The 16147-nt window shown below is 42.9% G+C and overlaps 2 protein-coding genes across 2 annotated transcripts in view; both read left to right on the top strand.

Annotated features, from left to right (window-relative positions):
• The first annotated feature begins 1 nt into the window (after position 1).
• On the top strand, positions 2-9890 carry GTF2H3 (general transcription factor IIH subunit 3). Its single transcript, XM_077835185.1, has 13 exons — positions 2-147; positions 1176-1255; positions 2254-2360; positions 2990-3153; positions 3853-3915; positions 4229-4258; positions 5320-5348; positions 5439-5513; positions 6017-6070; positions 6977-7045; positions 8193-8328; positions 8424-8460; positions 8552-9890. The coding sequence occupies exons 1-13, from the start codon at positions 138-140 to the stop codon at positions 8619-8621; spliced, it is 924 nt and encodes a 307-aa protein (XP_077691311.1). The 5' UTR covers positions 2-137; the 3' UTR covers positions 8622-9890.
• A 3756-nt stretch (positions 9891-13646) lies between these two features.
• Positions 13647-16147, top strand: part of LOC144275830 (V-type proton ATPase 116 kDa subunit a 2-like) — a 51853-nt gene continuing 49352 nt past the window's right edge. The window contains exons 1-2 of the mRNA XM_077835359.1: positions 13647-13797; positions 15162-15275. Of these exons, the coding sequence (XP_077691485.1) occupies positions 13704-13797; positions 15162-15275 (208 nt within the window). The 5' untranslated portion in view covers positions 13647-13703. The remainder of the gene's footprint in view (positions 13798-15161; positions 15276-16147) is intronic.

Below are 16147 nucleotides of genomic sequence, written 5' to 3'. Positions count from 1 at the left end.
TCGCCACAGGCCGGCTCCTGCCGCATCACGCATGACGTAGTGGTGCAGTGCGACTAGTGAGGGGTGACCTCATCTCCAGGCGCCGGAAGTGGCGGCCAAGCCGGTGTCTGCTCTCCGCCTGCCTGGGGCTGGGCACTATGAGCGCAGGTGAGTCCTGGCCAGGCGCCTCTGTTCTATCGCCCGGGGGCCGTGCCGGAAGTGTGTGTGTGTGCGGGGGGGTCCTCTCATCTCCCCCGCGCTTTCCTCAGGGTCCGGGCCGAGGCCTCTCTCTACTGTCACCTCTCCCCGCCGCGGGTTTTGCCGCTGGGAGCCCTCGGCCCCGTTCTGTCTCCTTCTCCAGCCCTCTACTGACAGCCTGGGGGCTGCGCGCTCGTTGGGGGCGGAGAGCGCCGCCGTCCGGCGGGTGGGAGAGAAGGGGTGGCGGGTTGCCCCCTCCCTCGCCCCCCAGCGGATGCAATTGCTGCCTGCGAGGCCCCCACCTGTTTGCAATCGGGGGCCGCTAAGTTAAGAGACAGCTGGGGTTTGTAAGCAGCCAACACCTCTTTTCCCTCTTGCCATTCACATGCAGCCACAGTAATTCTATCTCTTCCCCCCATTTGTTTTAAATCATTGTTCCTGCGCTGGGATCTGTGACTCCCAGAGAGGCTGATAAAAATCCTGAAAAGCAGACGGGTGTAAGCAAAACACTAGAATCGAATTAGCTCGGGAATAGCCCCTGACACTGTCTCTGCATTTCTAAAGTGTGTCATCCCCCCATATCTGGGTTCAAAAATATATAATGCTTCATTATGCATAACATAATACATTCTACTCCCCTTCCATGTTTTATGCCGTTCATGGAATTTTTGGTAATAAATTTATGGAATAACTGCAGTTATGCTGAATCTTAGCGTGTTTGTTTGATCACACATTCTTGCTAACATTTTTTTTTTTTGCTATTGTGTGTGAAACTGAAAAGTGTTCCTAAAGAAAAATGTGTCTAATAGTAGTAGAATATACAGCCCTGATCCTGCAAACAGTTATGCACAGTCAACTAAATGGGCAACAAACCAAATATGGATCTAGCTTATGGATCTTTAAGTTTTGGCCTTCCCATATTTCTAAAGGAGCTGTTGATGCCATAGTGTCAGTGTGTTGTCTTTTCTCAAATATATGTGTTGTTATTGCTTTTCTAGATGATGAGCTAAATCTCTTAGTCATCATTGTTGACACCAACCCTATCTGGTGGGGGAAGAAAGTGCTAGGGGAATCAGAGGTAAGGCTTCCTGACTAGCATGGGGTCACAATGAAGTTTTCCAAAAGACTTTTTCTGTAACTTTTTGACAACTCTGTTTTATTTTAAATGCATGACGATCCAAATTGAACTGCATTTGCTGGGGAGAAATTGTGAAATACTCTTTGGATTCAAAATTATGTCAATATTACAGGATGATAAAAGAGTTGCAATAATATCTTGTCATGTCTAATGCCCCTTTAAACAAATGATATGCTGGATTGGTTTGCGCTGCAGCAGTTTATCTGACTGAGTACAGGATGGAGAGTCAGGTACTCTTGAGTTCTAATCCCAGTTGTTGTCACTGACTTGCTCTGGAGTCTTGGCCAAGTAAATTAGTCGGAAATTTTCAAAATTGGCCACTAATTTTAAGAGCTCGACTTGAAGCATCTTGGGTCTTGAAATCAGTAGAAGTTGTCGGTGCTCAGCACCTCTGAAAACCAGGCTGTTGGTTTCTCAGGTTGGACATGCACAGTTGATTAGGGGACACTTGAAAATTGTAAAATCTCTATTCCTTGGTTTCCTCATCTTTAAAACTGGGATAATAATACCCACATCAGAGTTCTTGTAAGGATTAACTAGTTAATCTTTGTACTGTGCTTTGAAGGTGCTGAACCATATATAAATGGTATTCCAAGGCCAAACATGTTCTGGAGCATGACTATCATTATTAGCGGTTCTGGGTTGTCAGTCTATCATATATAATATTTATTTTAATTTCCATTTCTGTTTCTGTATGCACATACATAGAAGTGGGAAAAACACTTTCCCAGACACTTTCCCACCTACTACAGAGAGGATTATCTGCCTCTTGAATTTCATGTTCATTCCCTTTGTAAATTCCAAACCCTAATGAAAATATTACCTGTATGTGCAGATTTTTTAAAAGTTCTTTTATTTAAATGCAGTGACTCTTATGGTACATCTGTTTTTCTGAGATTTTCATACGTATCCTTTCTTGATTTTTCTTTTTTCAATAGTTTACATTATCAAAATGCCTGGATGCAGTCATGGTGTTGGGAAATTCACATCTATTTATGAATCGCAGCAACAAACTTGCTGTAATAGCAAGTCATACACAAGAAAGGTACAATAACTTCCTTATATCAGTATCATTTTTATTTATAAAACTTCCCTTCAGATCTTCCTCTTTTGAATATCTCAGTGTGCTGAAGAGAATAATTCAAACCAAGGTTAAAATACATGATCTATTAGATACCATTTTAAAAAAACAAACTAATAAAAACAACGAGGGGAGGAGATTCTGGGTTGGTGATGATTGAATGCAAAAGAAAACAAGAGAAATGGATTGTAAGAAGAAAGAGGTGAAGAAAAATAGCTTTTGAAATTAAAAATAAAAACCTTGACTTTTAAATCTTGACTGTTAACAAAAGAGGTGCAAATTCCCTTCCTGGAGATTGTCAGAATAACAGGGTGCTTGCTTGCTGAGCTAAGAAATGATGGGGAGCTCCTTAAAGGCAGATGGTATCTGAATGCCAGTGCCCATTAGGATGAGTGTCAAAGCGAAAGTATTTAATGTTGGTGGGGCTTATGCCGTTTAGGGCTTTGTAAACACACTCCTTACATAGTTATTAGTGTCCTGGGTACTAAGAATTGTTTGGAATGAAATTTTGTCATGGTGGTTGCATTTGTGGCTCTTCACTTATTTCCTTAAAAACAAATGATTAATAGTGTGCTGCTGTTTCTTGCTTTTAGTCGTTTCTTGTACCCTGGAAAGCACTGGGCATTTGCAGATCTCTTTGGAGATGGTGGTAGTTTCGTAGAATCTAATTGCTCTGGCAGCAAAGATGGAAAATATGAATTATTAACTGCAATAAATGAAGTAATCGCAGAGGAGCTTAAAGACCTGATGACAAAAAGTAAGATTTTTTTTTTTTTTTAAAGAATATAGCCATCTTGGTTAATTTGGTTCCACGTTCTCGTTAGTTTTTTTTAAATGCTGTTTAAAGTAAGAAAAATAATACTTTGAGATGTTATGTGAAAAGGACACTGTTAAGGAGATTAAGTTCCACATTTTACCTATCTTTATAATGATTATAATATACTTGGGAGCTGGGTTGCAAAAACAACTGTACAACTGTTTAGAACACACCTGAAATATTTTGTCCCATTCTAAGCAGCTCAGTACCAGAAAGCTGTAATCAAGCTGGAGGGAATTCAGAGAAAAGCAAAAAACCTAAGGGGCTGACTTAATAAAGACTGAAATATAGACAGTTGGCTAAATGGTAACTAAGGATATGATGGCTGTCTACAGGTCTGGATGAAGTAAAGGAAATGCCTAAGCTTAATATGAATAACTACAAAACAGCTGGAAAGAGCCCTAGGAACTGATGGAAAGCTCCTTTGCATTTGTCTTCCGAAGCTTATTCTCCATCGCTCCATATTTTGTTAATGTGCAATTATTTGTTTCAGGCCAATGGGATACTGAATTATCGGACCTTTATTAGAGCCTATGTTCTCATGTTATTTGCCCAAGACACAATTCAAATGAAATGTTTTTAGTATTCAAATACTTTTAATTTGTACAAAGGTCAATTCTGTGTATTTTTGGATTACAGCTGACATGAAGGGCCAGCAAACGGAAACTTTGTTGGCAGGATCACTTGCTAAAGCACTTTGTTGTATCCTTTTTAATACTGGAATGTTCAAACTCTCTCTCTCTCTACCTTATGTTGTTCACACTGTCATTGTAGGGAATCTTGAACTCTTCTGTGGTAGCATTCTGTGTTAGAATATTGTCAGTTTATTATGCTAAAGTTATGACTTATGAGTATAATACCATCAGATTAGAAACTTCAGTAAAGTGTGTGTTGGGAAAAGAGGGTAAAATTGTTTAGTACAGGTAGTACACTTCCTTTCTGTTTTGGAAGGTTTATAGATCTGTTTCTCAGACGTTCCTAGAATAAAATGTTTCCTGAATACCAAGTGGAATAGATATTCACAGGATGAACAAGGAAGTAAAAGGTATTGTCTTTTCTTCTACTTGAATATTTACCTGAGTTTTAGAACTGGGGGGGATGCTGAACTTTTTTCAACTGGCAGCAGTGGGCAGTACTGGTTGTCCTAATAATCTAAACTGCCCAATTTGAGCACTGATTGAAGATCGGCAGTATAGGGGTTGACATGTGTAACAGGGTGTGCTGAGTCAGGAGCTAAATCAGCACCCTGTCTCTGTAATACCCACCAGTATATGTTAAGTGGGACTTAACTGGAAGACAGGTAGTTGACAGAGGGTGTCAGTTAACTGAATAGCACTACAACTGAAAGGCTAATGGAAGCAGAAGCAACCCAGCAGGTGGGATTATATAAATTGACAGGAAGGAAGAGTGGGAATCTTGAAGGAAGGCTGAAGAAGGCAGAACTAGGTGCTGCTTGTACTGCTCTCTTCCTAGAGGCAAGTGGGGCAGCTGGCTATGGAATGTAAATACATGTAAATAACGCTGCAGACTGTGGCCTGCTGAAAGACTATAATAGAGTCTGGTGTTGGTGAAGGAGACCTGGAGTGGTTGTGGTCTGTGATTAACGCCTGAAAGGACTCTTGGGGGATCACCTCATGACACTGTATGTAATTTGATCTTTATGACAGCAAATTAATACAGCCATTTGTGTTGGTGGTTTTGTGATGTGAACATCTATGCGTTGGACTGAAATTACAACCCGAAAGTCATTATGACGACTGTCACACGCTTGTGACTTGGTCTGTGTTTGAATTAGTGAATTGTCAATGAGAGACTGAAATTCCCTTGCTTTTTACCATCCAGTTGCTTTTTGAGAATGAATGAATGTGGTGGTATCTGCTTTCACACCAATGCTGAATTAAGTTTGCTGGTATTTGTCAGATTTTTCTGTCTTGCTCTTTTCATGATACTTGGTCTTCTCAGTATACCAATAAAGCAGTCTCTCATGTACCTGCTGCAAGTGAGGTGTATGATCATACTCCATACATTAGCCTCCAATATTTTTTCTTTGAAATTGTGTAGTAACTGTGAAACACTAATTCATGTTTCTTTGTCTCCAATATGTAGCCAGCCAAGAAATTAAATCAAGAATTTTGGTAAGAGCTTCTGTATTAAATTTTCTTAATGAGCTGTGATATCCAGTAGTAGTAGTGTGTAGGCTAACAGGTGTCAATTGCTTTACCTAGGTCATAAAAGCTGCAGAAGACAGTGCATTGCAGTATATGAATTTCATGAATGTGATCTTTGCAGCACAGAAACAGGTGAAGTTAATGTTTTATTATGATAAATATTCAATTATTTCAATATCAACATGTAAACATAAAGATTGTCTCTCCCTGTTATGTATGTGCTTCTAATTAAGGGGTGCTTGGGGATGTCTGAGCATCTTCTTGCCACGGGAGGAGGCAGCTAAGCTAAAATGTAGATCCAGGTCACCACACTGTAACAGAAAATGGCCAAAATTACTACTGAGCCTTACCCCCTACACCTTAGAATTAGATACTGTATATTAGGTAAGCTTCATCTGTGGTCCTTCCCATATTGCCAATTATTGGACAGGGAAGGGTGGATGATGTGGTACATGCTATGGCTAAAGTAAAAGACTTGTTTTGGTGCCAAAGGCCCATAGCCTCAGCAGTCTGTTCATATGTATGTAGTGTGACTTACAGCTGAAATAGATCTCAGCAGTAATGCTAATGGAGAGTTATAGTTATTGTACTATTGTAATTTCCATTTTCTGTAAGCCTCATTGTTTTGGTTTCAGAATATTTTGATTGATGCCTGTGTTTTGGACTCTGATTCAGGACTCCTACAGCAGGTATAATATACTTTTATTACTCATTTATTATGTTGGTTCTTAGATGAAGAATTGAAAATAGCTATTTTGTGACCGCTTGTTTGACACATTTAAAATCGCTCTTCTCTCAAACTTTTTGCACCCTTTGATTGGAGATGGAAAGATCAGAACTGCGCAAATCAAGCCTCAGTCTTGTGCGATAATGAACAGGCTCCCATTTGCTTCCTTTTATGTGACAAAATCTTAAATCCAGCTCTCTCCACTTTATCTCCTGGATACTCTGTCACATCAGAATTTTTTTTTATCAGTTCCTCTCCCCCTGTTATTGGAACATGCTGTCCTGAATCTGAACTGTTCTCTATTTAACAGACACTGATTGCTGGAAACTATTGCCCTCCTTCCAGGGATAAAAATTTGTTGAGTAGGCACTGGTTTTGGTGGCATATATGAATCAAGAATCTTAATGTAGGATAGTACAAGAAACAATTGAGGATTCTTTCAGTTTTAAAATTTCAACTGGGAATCCAGCAAAAAAAAAAAAAAATGTTCAGGTGTATAAGCAATGTAAGAACTCTGATTTTAAGAAACTTAATTAAAAAATAAAGTTGGCTCTGTATCTAAGTTTGAGGTCCATTGATATCTACTTATTTCTAACATCTGTCCTTTACTGCAGTACCAAAGAGAGGGGAGACACTTTCTTGCTCATATCTCTCTCCATGGACAATCCTCCCCCTTTAAGCTTCCCCTGAGGCTGTTCAAAAGCCAGGGATGGACATATCTGGGGCAACTGACTTCTTTAGAATCTGAAATCTGTGGGACTTGAAAAATGTGTGACTTTTTTAACCTTTCTGTAGCATATAGCAATTTCTGTTCAGGTTTGTGTCAAAATTGTTCCTATGTTAAGTGCTTGAAACGTGTGCTTTCCAGGCTTGTGACATTACAGGAGGCAAATACTTGAAAGTGCCCCGGATGCCATCCCTTTTGCAGTATTTGCTGGTAAGTTAACTTGAAAAAACACTTGAGGGCTGCTCTTACTGCTGTTGAAGTCGGTTGCAAAATTCCTCTTGACTTCATTGGGAGCAGAAGCAGACCCTTTGAGCTGACATGGAAGTTGGGAACCCTGACTGCTCGAAGGGATTCAGCTGTGTGATATGCTTCAGTAGATGCTGCAGTGGGAGGTCATGGGAGGGTATGGTCCAGCATCACAAGGGCAGGCTTTGCAGGAGGGCTGTCACACTTGGCTGGCATAGTCATGTGTGATGCTTCACTGTGGTGAGGGGATATCGTGAAAGAAGACTGGGAAACTGAACAAGAGGAAATATCTCTCCAAGTATCTAAGAATATCACTTACCTGAAGCGCTTGTGCATAACATTGATTTTGCCTGGGGAGACTTGGAGGAAAATGACAATATGATATAAGCTTGTACTACTGGGTTGCTGGTTTCAATCCAGGCCAGGCTGGTAATGACTGAAAGTAGGTATTATGTGATGGCTGTTCATTGGTCTATTTGAAATGAATTGGTCTAATCCAGTTCCTAGCGGACAAGTGCCTATGATGCAGAACCCACCAAAATTGACAGCAACTGACAATCTGGTTGGCATTTGCTGTATAGTGCTCAGTGAGTGGATGGGCCATGACAACTGAAGTACGCTCTTACCTGCAGAGGTGTTTGCAGCAGGTTAGAATTTGAGGCGTGGTGGTGGTGGTAGGAGGAAATGAGGGGCAGCAAACCTTCCATCACTGTTCTTTGTTCTTTATGGATTCTGTGGATAAACTTGTGATGTGTCTCCGGGGTATCATTCTGGCACCTCTAACCCCCACTAAACTCACACATGCTTAAAATTGATGTGGAATGAAGGTTGAATTAATAGTCATGTCTTAAAATGACTTGATTTTTAAAAGGCCATCTTTTATTTATTGCGGTATGAGCATCAAAACATTTCCTGGAAGGTTAATGAAGACAAAATTCCCTTCTTCCTCAAATTACTTAATGACCAATGCAGTCGTAGAGGTGAATTTCTTTGGCGGGTGGGAGGGTAACTTTCTTCTCTGCAATAGTTTTGGTGTACATAGCAAAGTCGTTTAACACAGTAGTTTCCTCCCAGATTCTAAAATACCCTCCCCTTTTTTAAATTTATACAGTGGGTATTTCTTCCTGATCAAGAGCAAAGATCCCAACTAATCCTTCCACCCCCCATTCATGTTGACTATCGAGCGGCTTGCTTCTGTCATCGAAATCTCATTGAAATAGGTTATGTCTGCTCTGTGTGTTTGTCAAGTAAGTTTTACAAATATATTTAACAGAACTGACCTAATTTCTCTTGTTTCAAGGTAACTATTTTAGTGAAACTGGCCTATTCTTTTATTTTCCAGTATTCTGCAACTTCAGCCCTATTTGTAGCACGTGCGAGTAAGTACGCTTCTTGACTTTTGTTTGCTTGTGTAGGCTTGGCTTAGAAATGTATTCAGCATATCTTATTTTTTTTCTTGTATTATTTCAGGACTGCTTTTAAGATTTCATTACCACCTGTCATGAAGGCCAAGAAAAAGAAACTAAAACTAGCTATATAGCAACATTCTAGAAACGCACCAACCATTACCTCCTGCATGTAATTCCATGAAACAGCATGTAGCTGAGAAGGTGGCATTTTTTTATAGGTGTGAAAGAAATAATTGTTCAAAGTGTTCAAATCTATGTTGCTAAACATTTAAAAACATCACAAATGTTGTATGCATCATCCCTATAAGCAACAAATGGTTGTATTGGTGCATGCTCTGTATTATTTTAAAATCAAATCTCCTATTTGTGACTATCAGGAGCCAGAAACTGCTTGTATAAAGCAGAGGGTGCACTTACCTCGTAGAACAACATAATAGCATCCCCGAGTCTGTTTACAGTTAGAGACAGAATGCACATATTTAGGCCCTGATCCTGCATGCATGTCGAAGTAAAGGTAAGCATGGCTGTGTATGTTTGCAGGATCCAGGCTGTAGTGTTATGGATGGATTCTATAGTTCTTTTCAACACGGTTTGTAGTTCAATTTCATTTGTGAAGAGGCAAGTTTGAAATATATTTTTTTCCTTTTCCCCCCACTAAATTCCCTTTTAGTGGGTATTATCTGCTTTAAGTGTGTTTTATTCTTTTCTCACTTTGATATCTTCTCCCCAAAACGAAAGTAGTCTGAAAATTATTCACCTGAATAATGTATTACCAGGTAATACAGAGATGAGTAATTTTCCTTTTGAAGTTCAGCAACAGAAGCATCTGTGTATTTTTTTTTTCTTTCATGTGCAGGGATTTGTTTTATGATATTTTGAAACTGGAAAACAGTTTAATTGTCTGAAATCTGATCACAAGTTTATTTTTTAGATTGACTAGCACCGAAGAAAGATAATGTAGGAAGGCCTCTGTTATGAATTTTTTTTCCCTGTATCTCAGCAGGTGAACGCATGATGCATGTTCTCAGTTTTCCAAACGTTTTGTGTTTAAACCAAACAAAAAATGTAATTCCCTATTTTTAATTCCCTATTTTTAATCCGTAACTGTATCTTTTGGTGTTTTAATCTATATTAATTGTTGTACTATTCAGAGGCAATATGGAAATAATTGTTTTCTAGGTAGAAAACAGGACTGTAGATAAAGTTCTCTTTGAAATGGTATACGCAGGAGATGATGATTTATAATATTTTCATCAGGTTTTTGCCTGTGTAACCCTTTTATTGAAAAAGTCAGTCTTTTACTGGCTTGTTTATTAGCTAAATGCAATTTTATATGAACACTGTATTTATAGTTTGCTTTATATACATTTTTGTAATAAAGTGATTTTTTAAAAAAATAAGCCTTTTTTCCCCTTCCTTTTATAACCTTAAAGGCAAAATCAAAGTTTAATTTAGTATGAGGGTCCACACCAGACAAAGCATCTTGCATACTGCTGAGTATCTTGATTAATATTTTAGCCTTAAACATGTGCGATAAAGAAGGCAATATGGGCCCTTGTAATGTAAAATTAGGTGTGGTTTGTAAACTCTGTTGGTACATACTGTTACTCCTGAGGACATTCTGCACCTAAAAATTCTGTGCACAATATTTTAAAATTCTGCAAATTTTATTTGTCGAATAAATATGGAGGCTCCAGCATGACACTGGGGAGCACAGGTCACTGGCTGCACAGAGGTGGGAGATCACTGTGCAGCTCCCCCCTGGATACGGACTCAGTGGTGAAGCTGCACCTAACCCTGACATAGCGCAAGGACTGGGCCTGCCCCAGAAACACCCCAGAGCTCTGTCACTCCATGCCAGGTGAACCAGGTGTGGGCAGGCAGGCTCAGCAAGGCAGGATCCAAGTGTATAGGGGCTTAGTGTGGGGAGATCCAGCTGTGCGTAGAGAGGGCTCTCTGTGGGGCAATCTGGGTGTGGGTGGCTCAGTGAGGGATACGGGTGCAGGGGGGATCTGGGTGCAGTGGTAATGGGACTCTGCCAGGGGGTCCGGGTGAAGGTGGTTGGGGCTAATGGGACTCTGCCAGGGGGTCCGGGTGAAGGTGGTTGGGGCTCTGGGAGGGGACTGCGTGGGGTTAGAGCTCGGCGGGGGGGTCTGGGAGGGCTCAGTTGGGGGGGCGGTCTAGATGCTGGGGGAGTGGGGCAGGGATCCGGGTGTGGGTGGCTCATCGTGGTGGTGCAGGGGGAGTGGGGCTCATCGAGGGGTTCTGAGTGCAGGGGAATGAGGCTCTGGGAGGGATTGGGTATGAGCGGGTCTGGATGCACATGGGTTAGGTGGATGGTGGAGCAGCTCCCTGTACAGGGATCATTCCCTCTGCAGCTGAGGAGCTATGGGTGTAGGAAGTGGGGTGGGGGGAGTATGCAGAGATTTCTGGGGGTGGGTCTGACCTGGCCCCAGAGGCTGTGCAGGGGAAGAGGAAGTCCTGTCCTCCCCATCCCCAGCCCAGCCAGGACTAGCAGCTGAACCCAGCGCAGGGTAGGAGCCACCAGCTGGGTCTTTCCCAGCCACAGTGATTTACCTCTCTGCTGGCTGCTGGCACCTGAAACATGCTGCTGGGGAGCATCGCATGGCCGCTTTTGTGGCTTCCCTTTGCTTCCCTGTCAGAAAGTCATTTTTCTTTAGGGAAGCAAAGAAATCTGGGGTGGGGTGGGGTGGGGGGGACGATATAAATTCTGCACATGCTCCCACAGGAGTAATACTGTATATGTATTTATTTAGATTTAAGAAAGATGCCTTTACAAGAGCTCTAGATATCCTGACAATTATACAACAGCACAAAACAGCCACTAGAAAGGCCACTGCTGTGAAGACATTGGCCTGCCCCAGGGAAATGGCCTGGAATAGCTACTGCAGAGGGAGCTGTTTTGCAAGAGCTGGGCCAGAATAGCCCCCATGTGGAGGCTATTCCAGAAGAAAAGACAGTGGGTCTAGACCAGTGGTTCTCAAACTTCATTGCACCGTGACCCCCTTTTGACAACAAAAATTACTACACTACCTACTCCTTGGCGAATTCTGCGCCAAAAAAATAAAAAATTCTGTGTACAATATTTTAAAATTCTGAAAAATTTGCATATTTTTGTCAAAATAAGGCAATATAATCATGGTTTTAATTATTTTTGTAATTTATTTAAACTACGCTACAGTGGATGGAGAATGGGAGTGGGGAGCACTGAAGGAAATCACCAAACCCCTCTAATAGTAATGTAGCTAGTATTGACCCTTTACTTCTAGTTATTAGTCAACAGATATATGCTCAGTGTTACATCATAGGCAACTGAAGCGCAAGTGAGGGCTGGGGACCTAAATTCACAATTTATATTGAAAAAACAATGAGGAGTCCTTGTGGCACCTTAGAGACTAAATTTATTTGGGCATAAGCTTTTGTGGGCTATAACCCACTTCATCAGATTCATGGAGTGAAAACTATAGTAAGTAGGTATAAATATACAGCCATGAAAACATGGGAGTTGCCTTACCAAGTTGGGGATCAGGGCTAACGAGGCCAATTCAGGCATGGTGGATGTGGCCCATTGGTGGATGTGGACCTGTTGACAAGAAGGGGTGAGTATCAACAGAGGGAAAATTTTTTGTCGTGACCCAGCCACTCCCAGTCTTTATTCAGGCCTAATTTGATGGTGTCAAGTTTGCAAGTTAATTCCAGTTCTGCAGTTTCTCATTGAAGTCTGTTTTTGAAGTTTTTTTGTTGAAGAATGTCCACTTTTAAGTCTGTTATCGAATGTCCAGGGAGATTGAAGTGCTCTCCTACTGGTTTTTGAATGTTACAATTCTTGATGTCTGATTTGTGTCCATTTATTCTTTTGTGTAGAGACTGTCCAGTTTGGCCAATGTACAGAGCAGAGAGGCATTGCTAGCATATGATGGCATATATCACATTGGTAGATGTGCAGGTGAATGAGCCCCTGATGGTGTGGCTGATGTGGTTAGGTCCTGTGATGGTGTCCCTCGAATAGATATGCGGACAGAGTTGGCAAGGGGGTTTGTTGCAGGGATTGGTTCCTGGGTGGGTGTGTAAGGACTCCTCCTTGTTTTTGCTGATACAGACTAACATGGCTACCCCTCTGAAATGTATATTGACCATCTCCAAAAAGGTCAGTTCATGAAGCACATGCTGACAAGAAATTTTTTCAGTCCAAAAATTTAGACCAGTTCTAATCACTAAAGCACCATAAGCATTTATAAGGCCATACTGTCCTTTACAATAAGGCTCCTTTACACCATTCTGGCAATGTAAAGGAGCTTTAAAATTTTTACACTGGCTTTATCCTCCTGGGGGACTTCACTAAGGACACTGGGAACAATTCACTAAGCAGGCAGGCTGCTACATTTTGCTCTGCCTGAGGGAACAGAGCCTGCCCCATGCCTGCGTCTTCAGAAACACCCCAAAGCCCTGCCCATCCACATCGAGCATGCTGCAATAGTGAGCCAGAGGGACAGTGTCTCCCGCCCCTCACATGCACAACTACCCAGCCCCGGTGGTGATTTACGTCTCTACCGGCTGCTCTGGGTGCCCAAACCAACCTGCCTGCAGTGCCAGGGCGAGGGCGCGTGACCACTCTTGCAACTAACCCTTTGCTTCCCCGTCAGAAGTCCTTTTTCTGTGGGGAAGCAAAGAAATCTGCGGGGGCCGTGAATTCTACGCAAGCGCAGTGACGCAGAACTCCCCCAGCACGGGGGACCAAAGACTGAGCCTCGTTGCCCCAGGCGGCCGAAGCTGAAGCCCAAGGGCTTCTGCCCTGGGCCGGGAGCTTGGGCTTGCTGAGGCCTAGGGCCAACACCACCCTTGGGAACCCCCGGCTGACTCGTGCGCTGCCCCTGGCGGCTAGTTATTGGGGGGGAGCGCCCATGCCGGGAGCCAGGCCGAGGCCATTCCCGGGGGTAGACAAGGACATCCCCACCCCCACACGTTCTTGGCAGCATTAGCTACGGGCGAGGGGCGCTCAGGGGAGAGCGGCTGCAGCCCGCCGACCCCTCACCCTGGTAGAAGGCTGAAGCCAGCCCCCCATGGCCTCGCCAGCCCCGCCCTCCTCCCTCTGAGCCGCGGGCCGCCGTTTCCATAGCGACCAAGGCCCGCCGCAAGATGGCGGCTGAGCTGAGGCGGCCTCCGCCGCGTTTCTCGGGCAGCCGCTGCCCGACATGATCACTACTGTTCTCTGGGTGCTGCTGCTGCTGCCGGGGTCTGAGCCCCCCACGGGGCGGGCCCAGACCCCGGCCCCGCCAGGGAACCCCGGTGGGTGCTGTTGGGATCCTGGCAACTGTGGGGCGGGGGGTCTCTAGGTTTGGGAGGGGCCCGTCTGGCTGCCATCCTTGGGTCTGCGGGGCGCTGTTCAGTTCAAACCCGGGGCAGGCTTGGCAGCGGACGAAGCGCAGACACCTGTGTGGGAGAGGCGGCCAGAGACCATTGGGGGTGGGGAGGGGCAGGCAGTGACCCCTGTGAGAAGTGGGGGAGGGGGACACAGGTACATGTTGTGGGGGAGGGTTACCAGTTTTGGTTGGACGTATTCCTAGGGATTTAATCACGTGACAATCTTTAATTAAAGATTAATCTTTAGTTCCTGGAGACTCCAGGCCAATCCTGGAGGGTTGGCAACCTTAATGGGGGGACTGTGGGACGGCCCAGAGCACTGTGAGGGAGGTGGGGGGAGGCCAGAGAGACCGATGGGGGATAGGGTTGGGGGGGCAGTGTGGAGGGACCTGAGACCTGTGGGGGAGCTAGGAGGATGGGATAATGGGGAGGGGGCAGAGAGATCTCTGAGGAGGCAGGGGTTAGGACAGTGGAGTGGGGTTACATAGACTTTAGAGAGTGGGGTGCACAGATTGAGGATTAATCAATCCCATAGGAGAAGCAGGAGGGGAGGGACACATTGACCTATGGCAGGAGGCTTGTACGGTCAGGTGCTGGACAGGTCAGGGTCTTGTGGCTCATGAGAGAGGTAGTGAGAGTTAACCAATGACTATGACTAGTGGGTGTTTATAGATTTTTGGAGACGGATTGCATGGGGCTATTTGGTCATAGAAAATGGGGGACAAGGAAGGGTCAGAGAAAGCCATAGGTCTCTCTCTCGTTATGGGTGTACTCTGGTAATCTGGCTTTCAGAAGTGAGTCTTCAGTGTGTGAAACCAAAGGTGTTAGTCCTGCTTGGAATATGCAGACATCAGTAAATGTTCCTGGATACTAGAGGTTTATTTTGTGGGAGGAGTAATCCTCATTTTTTAGGATATCAGAACTTTGTTTTTAATTTTTAGCAAAGGCTGCAGACAAGACTCCATAAAACACAAGGTGCATGTGTCCAGAAGAGTAAGAGAAATTTAGAAATAGCCTTCAGACGATCCTTTAGGGTTTTTTGTTTGTTTCTTTGGGCTAAGTTTAAATGACCTGTTGAGGCTGTCACAGAGATTTGAGTGTAGAAAACAAAAATCTGGTGGGCTACTATTCTTTTGGGCTCTATGAGAAATTGGTCTTTGTTTATTTTTAATTATTTAAATTAAACTTAGAATGCCAGAAAAAAAATCAAGCCGTGTCTACCCCATTTTGTAATAAATATAAGATTTTGCGCATATTCTGAATATTAATACAATTTGTTTTCTTTTTAGTCTTTCAGCCTTCTTTTATCCACATGTCTGGGCCCACGGTCAGTTCATTTTTAGTTGGGAATTCAGCAGATGTTGCTCTGGCTATAAATGTAATTCATGTGAACACTGAGACAGGTGAGATCACTTAAAACCATTACTTTTAAAAACTACAGTCAAACAAATATTAGTTGAAATCTTAATTCACTTTCTGTTCCTAAGATGATTGGAAGGAAAACTGTATACCTTGTTTTACAATTGCCTCTGTACTGGGTGCTCCAGAGTACTCCTACTGATCAAATAAGGCCTTGATCCTACAACCAGCACTGCACAGAGCCCCATTGTCTCCACTGAGGCTTCATGTGGACATGGGAGTCTGCCAATGAGGCAAGGTGGATTGATTTATACTAAGGTGATTTAAATCACCAAATTAAAAGCCTCAATTTAAATAATTGATTTTCATCAACTTTTCCATTTGTACTTCAGTAATTTTCTAAAGAAAGGTGTATTCTCAGTATTTCATATAACCTTTAAAACACGTTGATTTACAACTAAAGAGAGTCTTTACACTGGATTTGGTACATGTGTTTGCTACCTACAGAAGGGTACAGTGTAACTTTATACATTTATTTAAGCAGCTATGTAGCTCAGGGGTTCTCAAACTGGGGGTCGGGAGCCCTCAGGGGGTTGTGAGGTTATTACATTGGGGGTTGCGAGCTGTCAACCTTCACCCCAACCCTGCTTTGCCTCCAGCATTTTTAATGGTGTTAAATATATAAAAAAGTGTTTTTAATTTATAAGGGGGGGGTCGCACACAGAGGCTTGCTATGTGAAAGGGGTCACCAGTACAAAAGTTTGAGAACCACTGGATTGTAGCTTAATATTTTCAGATTCTTAATTGTACATTTTTAGTATGTTACAAAATGGTGAATAATATATTGCTTATTTACTAATATTGTGCCATATTGGTAAAGCTTCACTTTCAAAAGTTAGATGGTTTTCCTCTGCTT

This window comes from Eretmochelys imbricata, chromosome 15 (genome assembly GCF_965152235.1).
Source record: "Eretmochelys imbricata isolate rEreImb1 chromosome 15, rEreImb1.hap1, whole genome shotgun sequence".
In the NCBI taxonomy this organism is placed as follows: domain Eukaryota; kingdom Metazoa; phylum Chordata; order Testudines; family Cheloniidae; genus Eretmochelys; species Eretmochelys imbricata.
This window is presented reverse-complemented; position numbering and strand designations above follow the sequence as displayed.